Here is a 25,579-nt window from a genome sequence, read left to right as displayed (position 1 = left end):
CCCACTCTCCTCGCAGGGCAGCCTGGGACGGAGGGGCGGAGCTGGAGAGCCGGAACCACGCCCTCCCACCCCTTCACTGGGCAGTTAGGCGGTGAGGGGCGGAGCCAGAGTTCCTGGGCCACGCCCCTCCCCCCTTTGTGGGCGGAGCTGGATGGGGTGAGGCGGAACTGGAGGCCCGGAGCCACCCTACCCCCCACCCCTCCCTGCCCTCTTTCTGGGCTAAGATGGGCGGGTAAGGCGGAGCCGGAGGCCTTGAGCCACGCCCTTTGGCCCTCTTTCTGGGCGGAACTGGGCGGGGCGAGGCGGAGCCAGAGCCCCCGGGGCCACGCCCCACGGCTCGCTCTCCCGGAGGAGCTGGGCAGGGGAGGCTGGACTCTTGCGGAGTGGCTCTGAGCTTCTGCTTGGGCCGCGGAGCCCCGGAGCCGTCGCGATGAGCTGGGCCCTGGTCCTCTGGCTGCTGGAGCTGTGCGCGGTGCTCCTGGCGCTGCTGTTGCTGCTGCGCTTCCTGCGGGCGGATTGCGACCTGACGTTGATGTGGGCCGAGTGGCAGGGGCGACGCCCAGGTGAGCATCCCCAGAGGGGTCCCCGCCCCCGAGAGGGGACGGGCCGTGGGAGCCCCGCGGCCGGCTCCCCCACCCCCCCTCCCCGGGCACAGCCCTTTTAGGGGCTCCAGATGGGGGAAGAAGAAGTCCGGGGGCGAAGGAGGCAGTTCTGCCCGGTTGTTGGGGGTTTCCTGTCCGGAAAATGGCCCGGGCTCAGGTTCTATCTTAGGAAACCTTTCCAGGGCTTGCCAAACTACAAAGGAACCTTGCTAAACTGCCAGGGGGACTCCAGTTTCTTCCTGAAGTCGTGACTCCTCCGCTGTCTGCCCTCCTGCAGTCTGGAAATACAACCCGGGGGGGTCGAAGTCACGCACCCACTGGGCATAAACGTGTGACGCTCCACAGGACTGGTAATGGGGTTCTATTTTCTCTTCAGGAGCAGGGTCAGAGTTGGCTTCCACCTTGTGCCTTGCTTCATAGGAAATGGGTTCATTTAGTAAACCCAGGCGCTGTGGTGAGTGGGTAATGTGTGCTGCCTCGATGACCCTTGACCTCAGAACAGCTCTGACAAACTGGTGTTATCAGTATTGTTTTTAGTGATGTGATGATCAGAGAAGTGAAAACACCTTCCCAAAGGTGAACTTTGGGTCGCTTAGGACTGCTAAGTGATTTTTCCTGACCTAAGTTTCAGTACGAAAATCCCTAACATATGTGATGAACTTTGCTTGAAACTAAGTGCTGGTAGTTCAGTAGATAGACCATTTTTCTAAATGGTGGGTGGGTGATCGTGGTGTGGGTCAGAGGGTGAAACATTGTTCTTTGGGGACTGAAAAAAATCTATTTAATAGTTACATATTTTGTACTGCAAAGGTCACCAACTATGGCAAAGAGAAAGTTGTGACTGGGTGGACTTTTTCTTGCTTTGAAAGCAAGAACCCCAAGTATACCATTCTTTTATTAATGGTAGGACTTTTTGTTGATTGCTCAACTTAAGCAGGTGGACAGCATGGACCCATCTGCCGCATTGTGAGTTGTGTGTGTGTGTGTGTGTGGTGTGTTTGATCCTCAGTATTTTCATAGTAACTTGGACTTAGAGAATTAAAATTAATTTTCTGTTTTTAATCACATAATTACAAAAATTAGTCAACTCATCAGATCATGTGTGAAATGGAAAACTACTGACCATATTTGAATGAATACCCAGCAGTTAATAAGTTAAAAGTGACTTTCTCATATCACAAAAAGGAGAAGTTACAATCAAGGTCCTTTAAAATTCTTTTTAAGTAATTCATTTTCAATCCATTTACTTTCTCTGGGAAAATAAATTCTGAAGCGTTTTCAGTTACATCACTATGATATAGTGATTACACAATTCACTGAGTTGCATATATAATTTGGTACCTTATGAATTATCTAAGTAAGTTATTTGTTTATAATTGTGTTTGTTTGGCAAATATAGTTATCAAAATGTTATAATTAGGCACTGCAGTGGCCCTAGATACATTTGTGTTGAAGTAGTGGATGCATAAAGAGGTAGGGCCTATTTGGAAAAGCAGGTCATTTTTGATGTGCTCTTGAAGGGTGAATTGGGATCCTGGGCCTTCTTCACTCTTTGCTTCTGAACTACCATGAGAACAACTTTCCTCTGCTTTGTATGTTCACAAGATTTTTTTTTTATACTGAGTCAATGATTTATTCTTATTCATTTAACATACTTACAATACACTGAACAGATTCCTTAATGTACTGCTTGGGAGTCAGTGTTATTAATCAAATGAGAATTTACTATATTCCTTTATATCACTTCATTATTTGTTAACTGCTAAATAGCTTCTCTTGGTACCTACTTCTGCCTTAGGAGCTTTTCCTACTTAGTCACATAAAAAAATAAAAGTGGATTTTAATACAAGGCAAAGTAATGCTATGAGAAGATTAACCTGACAGTCAAATTCATCAGTACATGATCATTTTTCATGGATTATACATAGTAACATTTAGTTTTAAATCATTTAAAATAATTTATCACTATTTTGCCATAGCTGGTTATTTTTTCTGTGTAGAGTTACTTTGCTTTTGTATTTGTATGTTTGACATAGCTGAAATCATAGTAGTTAATTAAAGTCACTGTAAAATAGGTTCTGTTTTTTTCTCCACAAAATGTTTTAAATTCTTTTATTTAAAAATAATTATAGATCCAAGAAGTTACCTTATAATACAAGTTTAGTCCTTACCTTTAGAGAGTTTGTTTTTAAAGAGTGTATTTCTGCAAAACTCTGTTGAAAATCAGGAATGTTAACCTTTGAGATGGCTTGGAACATGGTTCTAATATTAGCTTGGTAAATACCTATGAACTGATAAATTATACAAGGGGGAGGTGGGAAGGAAAACCTGGGAAAGGGAGTCGGAAGGGGTGACACTGTTCAAAAAGGAATGTACCCATTACCTGCCTTATATAGTATGTTCACAAGATATACTGTTTACATCAGGCCCAAAATATACAGGGCCAAACCACAGGAGCTGAAACTTCAGAAACTTGGAAATAAATAATTTATACTTTTAATCTGATTTTCTTAGGTATTTTGCCAAAGCAACAGAGAGCTGACGATTGCAAATGCTACTAGCATTTTAATTTAGCATAATTTTAAAATTTAGTCATTCTTAAACCTTCATTGACTGAAGAGTAAGCTTCACAGAAGGCCTTTTGTGTATACAGTACATGTTTATGTAGAGAACATGAATTGAAAATATAGTAGGTCTGTAGAATTAACATTTAATTGCAGGGAGTTTTGGGGGGGAAAAGTCTAAAAAGAGATGGAGTTTTCAGATAAAAGAAAAAAAATAAACATGGAAATAGACCCAGATTCCCAAAACAGTGAGATTGGCAGACTATCAAGGTTAATAAAGGAAGAAAAAGAAAAAAAAAATTCCTTTGGGTTCTCTGTAAGCTTATTATTTTTGATTGGGCAACACAATCATGTAATATAAAACATAAAAATCCAAACGATGCATGGCAAAAAACCCCAAATGCAGCTCTTTCCTGCCCTTATCACTCGCCTTCCCCTAGTCCCTGGCCTGTTCTGTATCTTCGAGAGAAACTTTCTGTATCTCCATGTCCCATAGAGGGTGACCAATTTGAGACATTGCAATTTTGTTCTGAAAAATCCATGGCACAAATCCAGACATGGAAAGCTAACAGCAGCACCTGTGAGGAAAACATTGGATTTAGTTAACAATAGCCACAAAGTGAGCCAGCTTCCAAGTGGCTACCAGAAAAGATTAGGCAAGTGTGGCTGTAGATGTTCGCTGTCTAAAACAGCAACTGCAAATGAGCCAATGGAGCCTTGACTTATTTGAGTAGTGCATAGTAGATGAGCAGGGTGGGGGAAAATCAGAGGCCCTGTCATGTAAGGACTGGTAGGAGAGAAGAGGACTCAGCAGGGACAAGAGCAGGCAGCAATGGGCACTCAGTTCAGAGACACCAGCTTTCACATCCTGAGAGGAATGAGAAAAATAGAGCTGTCAAGGCCAGAAGAGAGAATCCTTAAACTGGATTGGGCATCAACTCTAGCTTTCTTTTCTTTTCTTTTTGGTCCTGGGCTTGAGCTCTACCTTTCTTTTGACTCTAAGAATGTGCTTGCAGTGGCTCTTTATAGGAGATCATTTTGTGTGGCAGAGCCTGTAGAATTGGTAAGTAAAAGTCAGTACTAGATTAAAAATAGATTGTTCAGGGTGAAAAAACAGGAGTGAGATCTGAGATTGTACTGAAGTAAGCATTAAGGCTTAACAGTATTGGTTTTATATAATGTTTCTTACTGGTGTAAAAATAAAGTCATCATTATCTCTAAGATGGTTAGTAAATACTTCCTAAGAAAACTACATTGATTGTAGAATCTGAATATTGCAAAACTTTGGAATAAGGGTTGATAGATAATCATCTGAATATGCTTGCTATTCTTAAAATCCTTCTTAGTCAATTATGCCTTTCCATGCAATTGTATTTCATGAACAGCAAACACTGTAGCTCAGACATTGAGTGGAAATACTTACAGCCGACTTTTTAAAAGGATATTTATTTCCCCTCCCTCCCTCCCTCCCTCCCTCCCTCCCTCCCTTCCTTCCTTCTTTCCTTCCTTCCTTCCTTGTGAGTGCTGGAACTGGGGTTTGAAATCAGTGCCTAGGTGCTGTTTCTTAGCTTTTTCCACTCAAGGCTGGCTGGCACTCTACCACAGCTCAACTTCTGGCTTTTTTTTGGTTAATTGGAGATAAGAGTCTCATGGACTTTCCTCCTGGGCTGGCTTTGAACTTAAATCTTTCAATTTCAGTCTCTTGAGTAGCTAGGATTATAGGTCTGAGCCATTATCACTCAGCGAGTTGTATTTCCTTGAATGTCTGAGGAACATTTAAAAGTATTGATAGTACTTAGAGCTGGGACTGTATTCTGTGGTGGAGCACTTGTCTCATGTGGGTAAGGCACTGTGGAAAGGCACTGGAGGGAAAACTGACTACTTTTAAATGTGTGTAGCATAGGACAGTGGGCAGTGTGGGCTTTGCAGCTTGATATGTCTGGGCTCCTATCACAGTTCTGCTGGTGCTCATAGGTATTTAATCAGTAGGTATTTGTTTATGGAGTCCTCTCTATCCTTGGGTCTTGCTAAGCACTTAGGTCACAGCCCTGAAGAAGGCAGATAGGGTCCCAGCTTTGACGGAGTTTATAGACTAGAGGGATACATGAATCTCTTTTTCAGTTTCTACATCTGTGAAATGGAGGTAATAATATCTTTTTTATAAGGTCCCTAGTAGGGTTCTAATAAGGTAATGTGTTAAGTTCATAGGATGGAATAAAAACATAAAACATTAACAATTAACAAATTAACATTAACAAAACATTAATAATTAACAAAACATTAATAATTAACAAAACATTAACAACTAACATTAACAAAACACTAAATGGAGATAATATTACTTTAAATTAGATCATAGCATGGAGCATAAGTTGGTATATTTGGCTTATTTAACTATATTTCAACTGCAAAAAATATGAAAAAGAACAAAAAAATTGGTGGGACCCGTAGTAATCATCTCATCTGAATTCCTTATTTAATAGATAAGGTAATTAAATCCAGGCACTGATTTTCTATCCACTAAGATTTATTTACACAGATTAATAGAGCCTTAGAGCACAACTGAGGATTTAGAAGCCTTAACTAGGAGTAAAATCTGGAGATTTAAGCAAGATTCTGGAATGTATCAAATTCTATGCTGGGTGCCAGTGGCTCCCTTCTGTAATCTCAGCTCTCAAGAAGCTGAAGTCTGAGGATCGTGGCTCAAAGCCAGCCAGGGCACAAAAGTCTATGAGACTCTTATCCACTGAAAAGCCAGAAGTAGAGCTGTGACTCAAGTGGTAGAATACAGTGCCAGGACCCTGAGTTTAAGCCCTAGGATCAGTACATACATACACACACACACACACACACACACACACACACACACACACACACACACACACACACACACACACACACACACCACACACACACACACACACACACACACACAGAGTTTACAATTAATAATATGGCTTGTGCCTGTGGCTAACACTTATAATTTTAGCTACTCGGATACTGAATTCTGAGAATAGCAGTTTGGAACCAGCTGGAAGAGACAAATTTATGGGTCACTTATATCCAATTACCCCACAAAAATCTGAAAATGGAGATGTGGTTCAAATGGTAGAGTACTAGCCACGAGCGAAAAAGCCAAACATGTGAAACCTCAAGTTCAAGACCTCGTACTTTTTTTAAGCCTTTAGATAGATGTTTTCATTTTAAATAGATTTACACAGCAGGTCTACATGTTTATTGGAACTATTGAAAGTTTTCTACACGTGGGTAGGATCTAATCCATGGCTTCTTTGCTCCCTGGCCTTTCTTCTTCCTCCATAGAATGGGAACTGACCGACATGGTGGTGTGGGTGACTGGAGCATCAAGTGGCATTGGTGAGGAGCTGGTTTACCAGTTGTCTAAACTAGGAGTTTCTCTTGTGCTGTCAGCCAGAAGAGTGCATGAGCTGGAGAGAGTGAAAAGGAGATGCCTGGGTAAGTAAACCTAAAACAGCAGCCAAACTTGCTAGAAATGAGTTAGAATCCAATTTACTTGTAACTTTGGAACTTTTGAGGGAAGAGGCGATGCTCCCAGAATTCTAAGTGCTCTTTTGTCATCTCCTAAGTGTCTGCCCTTGCCTTCTCCTTCTTATACTTCAAAACAACCAGAACCCATAGATACTAAAGTGCATCTACCCAGATTTTTCACTGATCCTTAGTGTTAGGGAGTGACCTAGAGGATTTTTAATCATTAAGTGACTCATAGCTTTATAGTTGAGGAAGTACAGTTTGATTTTTTTTGTTTTACCAATGACACTGAAACAGTTAGAGCCTTATTCATTTTTGCTTAATGTCAGATATTAAAGTCAATGTAGGATGTTGTAGAACTTGTTATATAGGATATAAGAAAATGAATGACATTAGGTTTAAACATGTACTCTGGAGTTCATCTTTCATATTTGTATACTAAGTGGCAGTGTCTATTTATTTATTTATTTAGTCGGTCGTGGGGCTGAACTCTGGGCTTGGGTGCTGTCCCTGAGCTGCTTGTGATAAAGGCTACTGCTCTACCACTTGAGCCACAGCGCCACTTCTGGCTTTTTCTGCTTATGTGGTGCTGAGAACTTGAACCCAGGGCCTCATGCATGCAAGGCAAGCACTCTACACTGAGCCACCTTCCCAGCCCCAAATTTTTTATTTTTTTTATTTATTTTTTTTTCAGCTCAAGGCTAGCACTCTACCACTTGAGCCACAGCACCACTTCCGGCTTTTTTCTTTTTGCTTATGTGGTGCTGAGGAATCGAACCCAGGGCCTCATGCATGCAAGGCAAGCGCTCTACCACTGAGCCACCTTCCCAGCCCAAATTTTTTATTTTTTTGAGACAAGGTCTCACTTGGTAGGTCAGGCTGGCCTTGAATGCACGATAGTATACAGAATAGGCTGGCTTTGAAATCAGGCACTTCAGAGACCTGTCTGCTGGGATTTCAGATATGTGTGTGCCACTACCCTTAGATAGTATTTATAATTTTGTTGGCTTGGGTTTTGGATGCTTTGAAAACAGCCTCCAGTAAAATATTTATTATATCATAGGTATTCAGTATTTAAACTGAGATATTTTTGAATTTTCTACCAGATCATATTTTGTTCATCTATCATTCTTTCAAAAATCATTCTTTTACTTTGATGATTGAGCTAACCACATAGCAATGTGAGAATTCATCCCCATACACACTCAGAAAGAACATAAGAGTTACTTCTTCTTCTAGTTTAGAAGCCTTTTGTGCTTATGTTCATCATCCTTTTTTTTTTCAAGGTAATATTAGGATTTGAACGTAGGGCCTCATACTTGCTAGATTGGTTCTCTACAGCTTGAGCCATACCACCCCCATCCTTGCTTTTTGCTGGTTACTTTGCAAATGGAGTTTAGCAAACTGTTCTACCTGTGCTGGGCTGGAACTGCAGTCCTCTAGATCTTAGCCCCCTCAATCACTAGAATTACATTCATGAGCCACTGGCACTTGGCTACAGTGTACTGCTTCTATGGTTTTTGGTCTTCTCTGGCTGTGACTTGCCAGGCTTGCTCTGGCAGTGATGTTAGCTTTCCTTTTTCCTGTTAGATCATTGACACAAGCCTTCTGGTTGCTTTTAATACATTCAGTGTTTCACCATTTCCTATTTTAACTACCAAACCTTTAATATCGTACCTTTAATACTTCTTAGTCTTGCTTGCTCTTGCTGGCACCTCTCACCCTCGCTGCCTCACTCTGGTTCTGTTCATGGTATTGAGGTTGGAACTCAGAGTCCGGTGCTTGCCTGACAATGCCCTTATCACTTGGACCATGCGCCTATGCTCTTATTGGCACTTCTTATATTTTAAGGCAGGGTTCAGGAAAATTACTTTCAATTGTGCTTTTGCTGAATACAAGGAAGAAGGGCCAGTGGCTAGTCCTCCATGCTGTTTCTAGGTGGGAAACTGATAGTGAATTGTGTTCTCTTCCTTATCTGCTTTCTGTAGCCCTCTAAAAAGAAGCCATTATTCCAAGACCTCTAAGCTTCTTATTGAATTACAATGTAAACTGTAAATTAGAAGGAATTTTTTAAGGGGCTGGGAAGGTGGCTAGAGTGCTTGCCTAGCATGCATGAAGCCCTGGGTTCGATTCCTCAGTACCACATAAACAAAAAAAAAAAACTGGAAGTGGCTCTGTAGCTCAAGTGGTAGAGTGCTAGCCTTGAGCAAAAGAAGCTCAGGAACAGTGACCAGACCTTGAGTTCAAGCCCCACAACTGGCAAAAAAAAAAAAAAAAAGTATTTTTCAGGACAACAAGTAAACTTTGTGACTCTATTGTAAACATAATATGGCTCTGAATTTTTAAGGTATTGTATTACTTTTGCATGTTTTGTTGTAATCTACATTTTAATTTAAAAATTTTTTTTTGTTTTTGAGATGTGATCTTACAATGTAGCCCAGGCTGGCCTTGAACTTATCATTATCTTGATTCTAACTTCTAAGTTCTGGAATTACAGATGTGGGCTATTTCCCTTGACTCATTTTCTTGTGCCTTTTTTATAATCGACTTTTGCCAGAGTGCAGCATGCCTTCCTTCTTGATAGGCAAGTTAGCATTTTTCCTTAAGATATTTCCATATTACCACTGTCTATTCCTTGATAAATGAGAAACACAAAGCCACCCAGAGATGATATGATGGCTAAGTCTTGTTGTAAGGTAGAAGGTGGTTAATGCTAACATGAGAAAAACAAGGATCTCCAATGACTAATAACATAATATCACGGTAATATTTATGTGTCTTTATTTAGAGAATGGCAATTTAAAAGAAAAGGATATTCTGGTTTTGCCTCTTGACTTGACTGATAGAAACTCCCATGAGGTCGCAACCAAAACTGTCCTCCAGGAGTTTGGTAAAGTAAGTAGCATTTCTGTATTGCTAGAATATTCATTGTGTTGCTTTGCCTGGCTTTGAAGTGATTGCTGATAAGATTCCCTTCTGGGGTCTCTCATTCACAGAGAGCTTGATAGATGGGCTCTACATAGCAAGATCAGGCCTATCAGGTGGGCTTTCTAATCTCTGTACTTTTGGCTTTAGATAATTGCTTTTTCACATCCTTACAATAACTGATTCTTCTATGTAGAACAATGCTGGTTCTGGAACTTGACCTCAAGGCCTGGACACTGTTCCTGAGCTTCTTTTGCTCAAGGCTAATTCTCTATCATTTGAACCACAGTGCCGTGTGTGTGTGTGTGTGTGTGTGTGTGTGTGTGTGTGTGTGTGTGTGTGTGTGTGTGTGTGTGTGTGTGTGTGTGTGTGTGTGTGTGTGTGGTTAATTGGAGGTAAGGAGTCTCAAAGACTTTCTTGCCCAGGCTGGCTTTGAACTGTGATCCTCAGAGAAGCTACAATTACAAGTGTGAGCGTTGGTGCCTGGCAAAAATGAGGCTTCTATAGATGAATTCCAGTTGTATTATCTTCTTATTGCTTATTTCTAGAGACACTCCATTGACAAATTGATTCTAACATTAACAATAAAACCAACCACCTATTTAGGACATTCTCAAAGTGCTCACTTTGAAAAACTTATTTATTTTTTAAATTAGATCGACATTCTGGTCAACAATGGTGGGAGATCTCAGCGTTCTTTGTTTATGGAAACCAGCGTAGATGTCTTCAAGGAGCTAATGGACCTTAACTACTTAGGAACAGTGTCCTTGACTAAGTGTGTCCTACCTCATATGATGGAGAGGAAGCAGGGGAAGATTGTGACTGTGAACAGCTTTGCGGGAATTTTGTCTGTACCCCTTTCGAGTGGCTATTGCGCCAGCAAGCATGCTCTTCGGGTAAGGTTGCTCAAGTTCAAGTTCAATAGAATTGCAGTGCATATGGGGGATACAGCCATTACGGGAGGGAGGTTGTTGGAGCTGGGGTGAAATGTAAAGATAGAGAAAGAAGAGAATTTTCATAGAGGACATTCTCAGTGGATAATAAAAATGTCTTCAGCCACACTGATTGTATTTATCTAACAGGTGAGTATAGAGCCCTTGTATTGTGCCACACAGTACAACAGAAGCTGACATACAAAGAGTATCTACAGTTTCTGCCCTTTGGAACCGAGGCTGGTCAACCTGGCCCCTTTTTATCTCTGTCTGTACCACAGCCTCATGAAATACTGGCTCTCTTCTATACACTCTTTCTGTGATTTCCTCTCCTTTTTTCCTGAGGCAATGCAGAACATGTTTTGATGTCATGTGTCTGTATTGAGATTCATTTATCTTTTTCTTGTTTTTGTTACTTCTTCCTTTTTTCGGTTAGGGTTTTTTTAATGCTCTCCGAACAGAACTTAGCGACTATCCGGGCATATCGATTTCTACTGTGTGCCCTGGACCTGTGCAGTCAGATATTGTGAAGAATGCACTAACTGAGGAAGTCACAAAGGTAAAAATTCCTGTTGGGAATAATTTTAATGATTTACTACTTACATCTTTCCTTTTGTGCCAGGATTGGGCTTGAACTCCTATGGCTTTCTCACTCAAGGCTGGCACTCTACCAGTTGAGCTACTGCTCTATTTCCAGGTTTTTTTGTTTTTTTTTTTGTCGGTCGTGGGGCTTGAACTCTGGGCCTGGGTGCTGTCCCTCAGCTCTTCAGCTCAAGGCGAGCGCTCTACCACTTGAGCTACAGCGCCACTTCTGGTTTTCTGGTGGTTTATTGGAGATAGGAGTCTCACGGTCTCTCCTGCCCGGGCTGGCTTTGAACCGCGATCCTCAGATCTCAGCCTCCTGAGTAGCTAGGATTATAGGCGTGAGCCACCAGTGCCCGGCTATTTCCAGATTTTTTTGAGTCTCATGGACTTTCTTACCCAGACTGGCTTTGTACTGCAGTCCTCAGATCTCAGCCTCCTGAGTTGGTAAGATTACAGGAGTAAGTCATTAGTGCCTGGCACGTTATATCTGCTATTTTTAAAATGTCAGAAGTGCTTAGGAATTATTCACACAACCTAACTCACAACATGGTGAAAAGTATTAAAAGTTACTTTCAGCAGCTAGTTTTAATAAAGGTTAATGTAATCACTAAAGTAACACAAGTGGTCTACCATTTTGTTCACCACTAAGATACTCCTTTAATCTTCTTTTTCATTTCCCTGGGCACATTTATAGGCTTTTATTTACCAGATGTTAACTCTTAGTAATTTGAAAATTTTAAACTAAACTGATAATGAAGTTTTCTAGCACTCTAAGATGAAGCAATTCTGATTAAAAGTAACAAATCCAGCTGGGCTACAGATGGCTCATGCTTGTAACCCTAATTACTCTGGAGGCTGTGATCTAAGGATCAAGCTTCAAAGCCAGCCTGACAGAAAAGTCTATAAGAACTCTTATTTCCAGTTAATCATCAAAAAGCAAGACCTGGAGCCATGGTTCAAGTGGAAGAGCACCTGAATTGCTTGCTTTTTTCCCCCTTGAACAAAAAAACTAAGCAAGAGCATGAGGGCCCGAGTTCAAGCCCTAGTATTGACACACACAAATACTCCTCTCCCTCCCCACACATGTACAAAGTAAAAATCCTTCAACCTTTAATTAGCCTGCATAGTCTTATCTGGTAATTATTCTTTCTGTTAGGCTTTGGAAATATTGTTGAATTTATAACCCTATTAGTTCCTCTGGGGACTCCTAATGAGCATGCCTAGGTGGTCTTTTGTTCTTTCTTAAGAGTTCTGTCATATTACTTGGATAAAAACTCAAAGTTCACTTTATTTACAACTGTTTTTAGATGGTAGGAAATGAAGGAGACCAGTCGCATAAGATGGCAACTAGTCGCTGTGTGCAGCTGATGTTGATCTCCATGGCCAATGATCTGAAAGAAGTTTGGATCGGCGATCACCCCTACTTGTTGGTAGCATATATATGTCAGTATATGCCAACCTTTGGCTGGTGGTTAGTCAACAAATTTTCGAAGCAAAGGATTGAAAACTTCAAGAAGGGTGTGGTAAGAAGAATTTATGTATTTCTTAACAGTACATATCAATCTTGCAGAAAAGTACTTTGATTAATTTTTGCTAACTTTCCATGGATCTTATGATGTAAACAAAAATATAAAAATAGTCTCTATAGCTAATGATTTGTTATAAATTATTACTAGCCTGGAGATTTAAGGTTTCTAAGAGGTAAAATCAAGGAAAAATTTGCCAAATTTTTCCTTTTACACTTATTATATGACAGTGCCTAAATATTCTTTCCTCACTATTTCTCCCCACCATCTTCTGCCTACCTGAGGTTTTAGCTCAGGTGTCACTTCCTTGAACTGATACCTGGCCTTCCCTCCCACCTCTCCCCAGGTCTGATTGTCCTCCCAGGCCGTGTTTGTTCCCGGCAAATCACCTGCTACACTGTTTAGATGGGTGCATACTGTATAGCCTTTGTGCCTTTTGCCTTGCTCCTAAGTCACTCTGCTCCGTAAGATGCTTTATGTCTGGGGCTGGGAAGGTGGCTCAGTGGTAGAGTGCTTGCCTTGCATGCATGAGGCCCTGAGTTCGATTCCTTAGCACCACATAAGCAGAAAGAAAAAAGCCAGAAGTGGCGCTGTGGCTCAAGTGGTAGAGCGCTAGCCTTGAGCTGAAGAGCTGAGGGACAGCGCCCAGGCCCAGAGTTCAGGCCCCACGACCGGACCCCCCCAAAAAAGATGCTTTATGTCCATGTCTGAGAACAAGGATTGATTGCTCCTTCCCTCATCATTATTCCTATAGCAGTGATTGGGGAACATGAGTAACTGTTCCTGAGACAGCTAATGTCTGTTGTGATCCTCAGAAGTGTTGACTGTATAAATATAACAAATGTAATGAGCCTCAATCGAGTGAAGGGCCTGTCACTGTTACATGGCTTGTTGCTCATGGCTGTTACTCTACCACTGGAACCATACCTTAATCCAGGAGTTTAAATTTTTGTCAGCCATGGGGCTTGAACTCTGGACATGGGCGCTGTCCCTCAGCTCTTCAGCTCAAGGCAAGTGTTCTACTACTTGAGCCACAGCACCATTTCTGGTTTTCTGGTGGTTAATTGGAGATGAGTCCCACAGCCTTTCCTGCCAGGGCTGGCTTTGAACCATGAACCTGAGATCTCAGCCTCCTGAGTAGCTAGGATTACAGGCATGAGCCACCAGTACCCAGCTCGGGAGTTTAATTTAGAGATAGAGTCTCACAGACTTTTCAGCCCAGGCTGGCTTCCAATCTCAGTCTTCGAGGTTTTAGCCTCCAAAGGGCTACTATACTTCTCACAGGACCAAGGTTACTTCTTAAGAGAGTGGATTGTCATAAAGCAAGACCACCCAACAAATATGTCCCCTTCTGCATGTGGCTGGTTGTTTCCATTGCTCCTCCAAGTTAAAACCTAGCTGAGGGATTCCTCATCAGAAGCTGACAGACAGGTGATACCTCCTTATCTGAGACTTTCAGCCTCCAGACAAGTCTCAGCTGTTTGTCAGAATGACAGAAATTAGAGTAATGACCAATAAATGACATTACTGAGGGTCATATAATAATTCCATTTCTTAAAACTTCCTAAAAGGCTCTCCAGACTGTCATAATCTTGTTACCAATTTACATTCTGAATTTAACAATAATTCAGAGAAAGAGTGTATTACAAAAATAATAATTTTAGAGGGAAAGAGAGGCAGAGACTAGAGAGCTTCCATATCACAGCAGTAATTGTTCTTTCAGAAATTTCCACATGAAGGTTATTTCATTTTGCTTACAGAATATCTAACTGTAGAATATTAACACCACCAGACATCATACTTTGATTACATTTAGTCTTTATAAAGGCAGTGGCTCTTCCTGATACTCTCTTTATTGAGTTGTTTTTGCATGGTTTTATTGCTTTGTCACTCTTTTTTAAATGGTGAACTGAATGTCCTCTTATTTCCCAGTACCATTTCTGGGACATGATACTCACTTTCTTACGAAACCAAAGAACAAAGTCACACTGAATTTTGTTAATCATTATTTTGTTTTTTCTAGTGAAGATTCTTTTTTGTTGTTGTTGGTTGTGGGGCATGAACTCTGGTCTGAGCGCTGTCCCTGAGCTCTTCTGCTCAAGGCTAATGCTTTACCTGAGCCACAGCATCACTTACAGCTTTTTTTTTTTTTTTGTCGGTCGTGGGGCTTGAACTCTGGGCCTGGGCGCTGTCCCTCAGCAATTCAGCTCAAGGTGAGCGCTCTACTGCTTGAGCCACAGCACCACTTCCAGTTTTCTAGTGGTTTATTGGAGATAAGAGTTTCACAGACTTTCTTGCCCGGGCTGGCTTTGAACCATGATCCTCAGATCTCAGCCTCCTGAGTAGCTAGGATTACAGGAGTGAACCACCTGTGCCTGGCTACTTCCAGCTTTTTCTGCTTATGTAGTGCTGAGGAATTAAACCCAGGGCCTCATGCATGCAAGGCAAGCACTGTATTACTGAGCCACTTTCCTAGCCCCCTAATGAAAATTGTTGAAAGAGATAAATGTCTATCTTCCCAAGTGAAAGTAATATATATTGGAGGTTGTAGAATGCTTTTATTCCTGAAACATACTATATGTTTATACAAAATTTAATAGTTATTTCCTAAATAGTGTAATTCTAATACTATTACTTATCATCTATAATTACTAGGGCAATTATTAGGGCTTATCTGTACAGAATAATAATAAGAAAAATTAGTATTAACAAATGGTGTGAATAGAATCTGACCAATGATATTCATGTCACGTAGAAATTGTAATGGTGATAATCATAAGGCCTTTTTTTGCGTGTAGCTCTAGAATTTTGCTACAATTTTTAAAGCTCTTCTAAGCATTTGTCCAAGGTTTGAAAGAATTCTTCACAGTGAGTAATAATGATATAGATAGTGCCTTAAAACAGAAGGATTAGCTAGGCACTGGTGTCTGACACTTAGCTACTTAGAAAGCTGAGATCAGAGGATCACTGTTCAAAGCCAGCCTGGGCAGGAAAAGTCTGTGATACCCTTATTTTTTCTGTCTTTCCTTTTTTTTAAACCAGCCTTGTATCTCTGGGATAAAACCCACTTGATCATAATGTATGATTTTTTAAAAATTAGTTGCTGATTCCTGTTGGCTAGTGTTTTATTGAAGAGCTTTGCATCTGTGTTCATCAGAGAGATTGGTCTATAGTTCTCTTTTCTCAATCCCTACCTGGTTTTGGAATGTGTGTAATGCTGGCTTAGTAAAAGGTGTTTGGAATTGATCTTTCTGTTTGTAGTTCATGGAAAGTTTGAGGAGTACCAGTGTTAGTTCAATTTTAAAAGACCTAGAATTCAGCCATGAATCCATTGGGACCTGGGCTTTTCCTTGTTAGAAGACTCCCCATTACTTGGAAAAGACATTTAAAACAATTTTTTTATTGTTATTACAAAGGTGATGTATCGAGCGTTACAGTTACACAAGTCAGGTACTGAGTACATTTCTTTTTGGACAATGTCATGCCTTCCTTCTCTCCCAGTTTTTCCCTCCTGTCCCCACGCACAAGTTGTATATATCCTTTCAACATAGTCTCTAGCGAGTACTGTGGCTGCATTTTTTACCTTTTATCCCACCATTTCTGTGCCCCTGTACCCTCCCAAGGACAAATAAAAGAACAAAGAAGACAAAAAGAAAATAAAAACAGCAACAAAGAAAAAAAAAACCTCTTTTTTCCATTTCCTGGAGTTCATTTCAATAAATATTATTTTGTTTGATCAGATACACATAGGCATTGCATCTTTTCTAAGATTATCCTCCTTTGGTCTCACTGTGTGTGAATGCCCAGAGTCCTATATAATTTATACAGAGACTGTTATTTTCAATTAACTACCAAAAGCTGAAGTTCAACTGTGGCTCAAGTGGTAGAGTGTTAGCCCAGGCCCTGAGGTCAAGCTCCACAACTGGCAGAACAAAAACAAAAAGCAAAGACCTAGAAGGCTTTAATTGTTAAAAATAAAACTCATGCATCTTACTGTCATTCTTTTACAGGATGCAGATTCCTCTTATTTTAAAGTCTGGAAGAGAAAACATGATTAAAAGAAGTATTTGGAAGTTTGCAATTGGAGAACTACAGCTTATTTTACAGAAGACCAATATAAGACTAATTTATGATTTTTTTTTTGGACGTAGGATCTTACTTTGTACACCAAGCTAACCTCCAGTCCTGTCTCAGCCTCCTAAGTGCTGGGATTGTAGGCATGTGATTCCATGTTCAGCTTGATTTTAAATTTTGATACAACTTTAAACATACAATGAATAAAATATTGTCATGAATCTTGCAAAAAGCTATTAACACTCGTTACATCCTTGAACAACAGAACATTTAATTATGCTTTCACATATAGGCTTTAACCTAAGTTATCAAAGTATAACCAAGAATTATACTCATGTACTTAACATATATGTGTTCATGTGTGCTTCCAGAATAAAATAGCAGATTGAATGTTAGATACAATAGGAGTTTGTTTCTTACAGTTCTAAAAGCGAGGAAGTCCAAGATCAAGGCACCAACAGGATTGGGGTCTGGCCGGCTCATCTGTACCTCTAAGATACCTTGTTGCTGTGCCCTCCAAATGGGTGCACTCAGTCCTCTGTGGGGAAAGGAAGTAGGGAAGGGGCAAGAGGAAAACCTCCCATCTGAAGCCCCCTTTTAAGGATATCTAATCCTCATTCACCTCTCAAAGGCCATGCCTGTTACTACTGTAGCTTTGGGAATTAAATTGCAACATTACTTCCTGGAGGAACAGAAAGCTTTAAACCATAGCAACAAAACTGTATTGCAAAGTTCACAAACAAATGGCTGGGCATTGAGAAAATGTAAAGCTGCATTTAGGATATTTCTACCTCCAAGATACTTCTACTCTTTTAGAAGAGTGCACCGATAGAAATAGTCATTTGAAGTACTAAGCAGAACTCACAGCAGCCATAACTTATTACATGTGGTATGTAATTTGCTCTGTTGGAATGCTTTAGTATTAGTTTACTTAAGGTGGGTGGTATTTTCTACTTTAATAGATGAAGATTATCCTAAGAATCCAATGTTCTCTGTCCTGTTATTAAAGCCAAGAGAGGTCTGTCTACAGGGTAAATGGATGAGGCACTGATCTTGGAGTGTTCTTTTCTTTATACAGCACCAGCCGCAGGTATTTTGTAGCAACAATGGAAAGTACACTTAATACATACCTATAAGTGGAATTGTGGAATGTTTTATAACAATACTATTGTAGCACTTTTGAGGAACCTTCATGCTGTTTTTCAAAATTTCTATAAACAATTTTAGAAGCAACTGGTGTACTTGATTTATTTTCATTCTTTATGTCATTATTTCTTGTACTCATCTGTATTATTTCTTTCACTATCTTTGAAAGTATCTTTCACATCCATCCCAGGGGACCATGCGGAGGCAGTCAGGCACAGGAGAAAGATTATTATAAGGTTTATTAGAGGAGTCATATTTCCCCCAAGAGGGAGCTCATGGCACCCTTCACTATCCAGGTAACAGGAAGGTCTGGGGGCAGGAAGTGAGGTAGGTAGGTGCTCAAGTAGGTCTGGGTGGAGAGAGGAAGTGGCCAGCTGTAGGGTGGGAACTCCAGGTCTGGGAGGAGCTCAAGTCTGTGTGGAGCTGAGGACCAAAGGTGGGCATAATGCTTACATTCCCCCCTTTGTTGTTGAACAAAAATAGGGGTACCAGGTGTGAGTGTGGGGGGGGGGTATGGGCAGAGGTCATTTCATCTGGAGCTACTTCCTGCTATAAAGGGACAAAGTAGTTGGGTTCCTGCTTTGTTGCTTGGTTGGGTTCTGTCTAAGCAGCATCTGCTTGACTGGTTGGTAAAGGTCCTCCTTTTTCCATGACAGTAGATATCTAAAATGCAAGAGACAATTAATAAAAGGCAAAATTGCTGTTAGTAGCCCAAGAGAGGAATAAGCCATGGAAGGATTGATTCTCAGAAGGGGTTATTAAAGACCTAAAATTGGCTTTTCTGTTTTGGATTGGTACCTGACTCCTGGCATTCTGAGTAAGATTTTTCCCACTTTAGGATCACAGTAACCTGAGGAGGAGGTAGCAGAGATATTTAACGGTACCAGAGCCAACAGGTGTCATGGGCTCTTTTTGCTACTTCCTGCTGGCCTGGGGGCATCAAGGAATCCCTGGAGCTGAGGTCTTTAGGGTCTGGGTCTGCGCTGGGCAAGGCAGTGCAGTGCAAGTGATGTCCCTAGTTGCCTGTAGGAACAGGATGGCCTTGACTTGTTCCCAGGTGGTGTCCTGGGCGGGGGATGTTAACCTGTTAAAAGAGACTTTTGGAAAGGTCAGGCAAGAAGCTGACAGGCTGACAAGGTCAGTTAACATGAATGACATAGAAGAACACACACTGGCCATGGGTCAGAAAAGTTCCATTTGGAGTATAAGCCCAGTTGTGGCCCAGTACAGGGAAGGAGGAATAACTGGACTCAGGGCAGGAAGGGGGTGTCTAGGGTCTTTTGGCAACTGGGTAGGGGAGAGCATAATGGACTGGTTGGGAGTACCAGTCAGAGGCTACTATAAATACAAATAGCAGGTAACAAAGGCAAGACTGTAGCTTTCTGTCCAGTTAGAAGGTTGACAGGTATGGACAGTAGGTGGGCAAGCAACTATTTCTCTTGATCTCCTGGCTCTGATTAATTTTGAAAGGGTGACTCCATTTAAGATGTTATCTCCTCTTACTCCTCTCCGCAGTTTTCCAATGTCAGGACTGACTTTGTCCTGGTGTGTGTGTGAGTGTGTGTGTGTGTGTGTGAGTGTGTGTGTGTGTGTGTGTGTGTGTGTGTGTGTGTGTGTGTGTGTGTCTCAGTGTCCATTGCTGGGATAGCTTGTCCCAGTTGGCATTTACCATGTTTGGATTCAAGGCCTGGGCACTGTCCCTGAGCACTTCTGCTCGAGCCTAGTGCTCTATCACTTAGAGTCACAATGCCACTTTCAGTCTTCAGCTGGATATTTAAGAGGTGAAAGTTTGGAGCCATGCCTCCAGCCTGGCTCTTTGCTGACTAGTGGAGAAATGGAGTTTTAGAGGGAGTCTTTGTGCCCTGGATGGCTTTGAACTGTGGCAAAAGGAGTCTTTGTCACCAAAGCCCTTTTTATTTCCAATTAAAGCAACAAGAGGGTCAATGGAGATAGAATTTATCTATAACTTGTTAACAATTATTTGCCAGAGTTTTGTAATAACAAAACCCAGCTGATTGGCACTCTAAGTGCTGTTCATTGTCTCTGGGCAGCCTGTTTAAAGTGGCTTATATACAACATTTAACTTTTAACAAATGTAGAGACCTTTTCTTGGGCTATAGCAGCATAACCTGTTTAACACTCTGGTTTGTAAAACCATTTTTCTGTCTGGCTAAGGAACCTGATCTCTAGTGGCCCTAACAATGCCTACCTGTGTAGGGCTTTGGACAGATCTCAATAGGGACATAATTTCAGGTCTACAAACTTTCTTTCCTTAGCAGATGAATTTATGTGGCCGTGCCAGCTCAAAAGTCACTGCCAATTAGGACTTTGAGCAGGTACAGGGGGGGTTGAGATTTAAATTATCCCTCACATTTTACAACCTTAGCTTTTACTACCCACTACCACAGATGACTGGCAAGTTCCTGCCCAGTTGGACATATATGGACATAATTATATGCTTACAAACTATCTTGCCATGACCTCTTGGCTCTGATCAACTTTTGAAGGTCCACACTCAAGTGACTCCAGGATCTGACACCATTTTTTGCTATCCAAGCAGTTGCTTGTAACTGCCTCTGCATGTTCCAACATTGCCAGGGTCCCTGGAGTGCCTTTTCCCATGTTGGGATAAATGCTGGGATAAAATGGCATTTTCCTTGGTCAGTTGCTGGACTTGAGCTCAGGGTTTGAGCACTGTCCTTCAGCTCTTCAGCTCAAGGCTAGCTCTCTGCCACTGAGCTCCAAAGCAACTCTGCTTTTGCACACTCTGCTGGAAGATTAGAGATGACAATCTCACAGGGACCTATCTCTGCCCAGGCTGGCTTTGAACTACACTTCTCAGATAATGAGATTTTACAAACAGCCACTTCAATCAAAAATAACAAAGATGGTCATTGGAAGTAGTTTTATAAGCATGGTCTTACCTGGAACTTACTAAGGGCCAAAGTTAATCGGACAAACTTGTCCTCCATCCTTTACTGTGGGCCTGCTGGAAACTTACAAGAAACCTATAATGGCAAACTGGAATAAATTCCTAATTTATGTTGTTTTTTTTTTTACTTTGAAATAAACATTAGGACAATTTTACCTTTTCAACTTTTGTCTGGGAGGCCAGCCATTCCCCACTACTTCTCCAAAAGTTTTTTTTACAAAGGAGACATCATTTTAAATCCCTTTTTCTAACATTACTTTAATTTGCATTTAAATGCCCCATTTAAACACTGGGCCATACCCATTACCTCTTGGCCAAAGGTTTAAACTGGACACTTTTTTTTCCTGCAGTCTGAGTTACCTTTAGGAAATTAGCAGTTTTTCTTAATGCACTAGCACTGTACCAAGAATCTAGACTTAGCATCTCTTTTCCTTTAGAAATACATCCAATTACAAAATAGCATAGAAGTTAACTTATATCCTTTGCTCATACACCTCTTATGGTCTAACTTGTGGGGATTAACATTACAGACACAAATATCTGAATTGGCTTTTTTTTCTTCTTCTTTTTACCCCAAATCAGCAGGCTTTGGTCATGTGTGATGGAGGCCAGGGATCTGGGCAAGGCTGTGGCATCTCTCAGTGTGGATGGACTATCGCACCTCCCGCTAGTTTTCTGCAAAATTTCTACATATACTGGATAAAGACCTGTTTCACACTGGCTTTTGCAGGCTGGTGCCAATGGTTTAGGCAGCTGTGACAACTTTGTTCTGTTTCCTGGGCATTTCCCATGCACAGGAGGAAACTGCATCTTGAGTTACTCTGGTCCCTTGATCTTAAATGGCACACAGGGGAGAGAATGGAGAAACAAAACTTTAGCCTTAGTTTACCAGCCATGGTCAGAAGTACAATATTTAACTTTTAGCATAGATGGACCTAAGGATGACATAAATCACAGCCAACTTAATTACGAACTTCATCTACTTTGCAACGGAAACCATCTTGTTTTCTTTCCCAAGGCCCTTTAAAACTGCCTGTTTTTTCCGTTGGCTTGTAGTCAGGTCTCAAAATTCTTAAATCAACTTAGATTAAATCACAGCTTTCATTGACAGAGATTTTTAGCAAGCAGAATACTTGGTAACTTTGGAACCATAACTTTACATATTTTACATATTGATAGATATGTTTGTGCTCAGATTATAGAGTGTGCTTGGATTTTAAAATCGGCTGTTGGAGTTTTTTTTTGAATTTCAGTGGTATTACTTTGCCTAATTATGATAGAACCATGTGGTCAGTTTAAAACACAAAACTTTTCCAACAACAAGAAACTTTCAGTAAACAAGAGACAAGACACGAACAGACATGTGGCATGGCATCATGGTGCCTGGGCTGGTCAGGTCAGGGGGAGTGCCACAGAAGCAAGTCGAGTTGGCGCAAAACTGAGTTGGTCTGAAAGAGCAGCTGAGCTACCACAGTGCCAAGATGGCGCTCCACTACATGGCCAATGCTAGAGAGAGCTGAAGAGCTAACAGAATTTAGCAAACTCCATGCTTAAGAACAGAAAACCTTTTAGCTAAAGTTTTTCTTTAAAACAATGCAACAATGTTTTACACGTTTGATGATATCCAATCTTGTTTGGGAGTTTAAACTCATAATATCCAAACTCGTTGACCTTTCTTGGGAGTTTAAACTTATTCTTTTTTTTTTTTTTTTTTTTTTTTACATAATGATGACAGTTTTATCTCAATAAGTTTACATACATATTATGCCCAAAGATCTTAAAACATGAAAAATGAATACCAGCCTACAGCTTTCTGAATTGTTTAGTGGCAAGAGATATTTTTGCCAATCTTATTCTCACAGATGACTAAAATTTAAGACAAACTTTTAAACAAATTATTTTGCTGGGCTGCATTTTCCCAGGGCTTGTTTATTCTATGAAGGGATTTAGCACATCAAACACTTCTATTGGAGGGCTGGGAAGGTGGCTCAGTGGTAGAGCGCTTGCCTTGCATGCATGAGGTCTTGGGTTCGATTCCTCAGCACCACATAAGCAAAAAAAAAAAAAGCCGGAAGTGGTGTTGTGGCTCAAGTGGTAAAGCACTAGCCTTGAGCTGAAGAGCTGAGGGACAGCGCCCAGGCCCAGAGTTCAGGCCCCATGACCCGACCCAAACAAACAAACACTTCTATTGGAGAATGCTGGGTGAGGATTCCCTGGAGCCCAAATTTAACTTGGTACTCAACTTTAGTTTTGTGCCAATTATCTAGAGCATTTTACATAGAGCATTTTACCTATCAATTGACCTTTCTGAATACCTTTAGGCGGAGGAAGGGAGAGGTTAAGAGAAAGATTTTTACCTGCCTGAGCGCTCACAGAAGTGGCGCATCTTTGTCAATGCAACTTAGCTCAATAAAGGACTCACCAGTGGGAAGGATCGTCATCCCTCTCCATGGTGGTCCCCAACCACGGGAAGCCACGCAGTGAGATCCAGGCATTTGGCCAAGATTTCTTCGGATTGGGGCTTGGCATCCCACCAAGGTCCAGGCAGCCTTATAATGGAGAGAAACCCGGATCTCTAGCCAACTAGTCACATACCTGGGGATAGGACTTAATTAGCTGGTGTTGGATGGGCAGCAGGTAGAGTGCTTGGTCAGGAGAAAGTTACCTTGGTGGTCCTCTGGCAACAGGAGTGTAGGACCTCAGGCTAGGTCCTGGGGCAGCTGGTTGGACCCCCATCTGAAGTGGAGGTGGGGAGCAAATCCACCAAGGAACCTATTCCTGTTGGGCCACCAATGAAAGGATCCTTCATATCCATCCCAGGTGACCATGCGGAGGCAGTCAGGCACAGGAGAAAGATTATTATAAGGTTTATTAGAGGAGTCATATTTCCCCCAAGAGGGAGCACATGGCACCTTTCACTATCCAGTTAACAGGAGGGTCTGGGGGCAGGAAGTGAGGTAGGTAGATGCTCAGGTAGGTCTGGGTAGAGAGAGGAAGTGGCCAGCTGTAGGGCGGGAACTCCAGGTCTGGGAGGAGCTCATATCTAGGTGGAGCTGAGGACCAAAGGTGGGCATAATGCTTACAATCTTCAGCTTTTCTGGTGTATGACTGTGTGTCATGTATACAGTTAATTAGTAACTGATACTCAGGTTTAATTAGCCTTATCTATTCATTTTCTAGTTGTCCTCTTTTATTCGTTTGTTGTGCCAGTTGGGGGGCTTGAACTCAGAGTCTGGGTGCTATCCCTTAGCTTTTTCACTCACAGCTGGCACTCTGCTACTTGAACCACAGCTCCACTTCTAGCTTTTCACTGGTTTATTGGAGATAAAAGAGTCTCATGGACTTTTCTGCCCAAGCTGGCTTCAAATTGCAATCCTCAGATCTCAGCCTCTTCAGTAGCTAGGATTACAGGCTTGAAATACCGTTCTTGGTTTTTAAATCTTTTTTGACTAATTGTTATTCTACATGTTCCCTCTATTTGCTTTGAGGTATCTACTTACTTATTTTTGCTACTTTTTTTTTTTAACTCTATAGATCACACTACAAGTCTAAAAACCTTTAATTTCTGGGTAACGCAAGGACCTTAGAACTCCTGCACCTCATAAGTACTATTATTTTGAGGTTTTTAACATTAAATTTATTCAAATTTTCAAAGTCACTCTGTGTAGTCAATAATTATTTATACTTAACAATATTTTATTTTTGTTTGCATTCTTTTACTCTGGGCTTTTGGAGGGTCATTTTCCTCTGAAGAATATCCTTTACGATTTTCTTTAGGTTTTCTTTTGAGACAGGGTTTTACTATGCAGCTCAGACTCGCATCAAACATAACTGTGTGGCCATGGTTGGTCATGAATTTGAATCCTCCTGCTGTCAACTCCCTCATCTCATGAGTTCTGGAATTATAGGCATACACCAACTTTTTGTGTACTTTTTTCTTATGATGTATTATAGTTTGGCTTTTTTGTCATGTATGTATCTTGTGTAATTTGATATTCCTTAAAAATCTGAAACTTGGAGTGTGTATCAGTGGTAGAACACCTCTTAGAATGTACAAGGCCCAAGGTTCAATCCTGAGAACTGAAGAGAAACCCATTCACTGAATTTTAAGCTTGATATTTTTAGTTTATTGGAGATGAGTCTCACAGACTTTTCTGCCTGGGCTGGCTTTGAATTGTGATCCTCACATCTCAGCCTCCTGAGTAGCTAGGATTATAGGGGTGTGCCACCAGTGAACAGCTTTGATTTTTTAAAAACACTCTTGGATTTGACAATTGATTCTTCTTAATAATGACTAATTCTTTGTTCAAATTTTCAATCTTGTTTTGTATAGTCGAACATACAATACCAATTCTAGAGACTATATTTAATAACACTATTATTTAGTCCCCTTTGGGTCTGTTTTCCTTTTGTCTTTGGATCAGGTTGTTTTGTCTCTTGCTGTTAACTTCCCATTACTGAAACAAATACCAGACACAATCAAATTAGAAAAGTTTTACTTTTGGTTCAGTTTTGAAGGTTTCAGTTCATGACCAAGTGACCTCATTGATCTTGGCTTATGGCAGAGCAAAGCATTTTGTCTCAAGGGGACAGAGAAGTGCTAGCGTCCCTCTTATCTCCTTTGAGGTCATGCTTCCAATGACCTAGAATCTCCACTAGGATCTCAAATCTAAAGGGTTCTCCCGTCTCCCAAAAGTGCCACTCTGGGGAACAAGACTTCAACATATAGGGCCATTCCAGCTGAACTGTTGCTCATCCATCATTTTAAATGGCTTGTTTAACGTGA

At 41.1% G+C, this 25,579-nt stretch overlaps 1 protein-coding gene across 1 annotated transcript; it reads left to right on the top strand.

Moving 5' to 3' along the window:
* The first annotated feature begins 342 nt into the window (after nt 1-342).
* Nucleotides 343-17,948, top strand: Dhrs7 (dehydrogenase/reductase 7). Its single transcript, XM_042682574.1, has 7 exons — nt 343-563; nt 6,488-6,640; nt 9,462-9,568; nt 10,255-10,494; nt 10,967-11,089; nt 12,423-12,638; nt 16,652-17,948. The coding sequence occupies exons 1-7, from the start codon at nt 431-433 to the stop codon at nt 16,697-16,699; spliced, it is 1,020 nt and encodes a 339-aa protein (XP_042538508.1). The 5' UTR covers nt 343-430; the 3' UTR covers nt 16,700-17,948.
* The last annotated feature ends 7,631 nt before the right edge of the window (nt 17,949-25,579 follow it).

This window comes from Dipodomys spectabilis, unplaced genomic scaffold (genome assembly GCF_019054845.1).
Source record: "Dipodomys spectabilis isolate Male_0828 unplaced genomic scaffold, ASM1905484v1 ptg000073l, whole genome shotgun sequence".
NCBI lineage: Eukaryota > Metazoa > Chordata > Mammalia > Rodentia > Heteromyidae > Dipodomys > Dipodomys spectabilis.
Note: the sequence above shows the minus strand (reverse complement) of the source record. Positions and strands in the feature narration are given on the sequence as shown.

Excerpts from the sequence above, each read along its gene's own strand:
- Dhrs7 (XM_042682574.1), top strand. The coding sequence starts at position 431 with ATGAGCTGGGCCCTGGTCCTCTGGCTGCTGGAGCTGTGCGCGGTGCTC. Across the intron at positions 564-6,487 it reads GTGGCAGGGGCGACGCCCAG|AATGGGAACTGACCGACATG; the intron begins GTGAGCATCCCC and ends CTTCCTCCATAG. Across the intron at positions 12,639-16,651 it reads AAAACTTCAAGAAGGGTGTG|GATGCAGATTCCTCTTATTT; the intron begins GTAAGAAGAATT and ends ATTCTTTTACAG.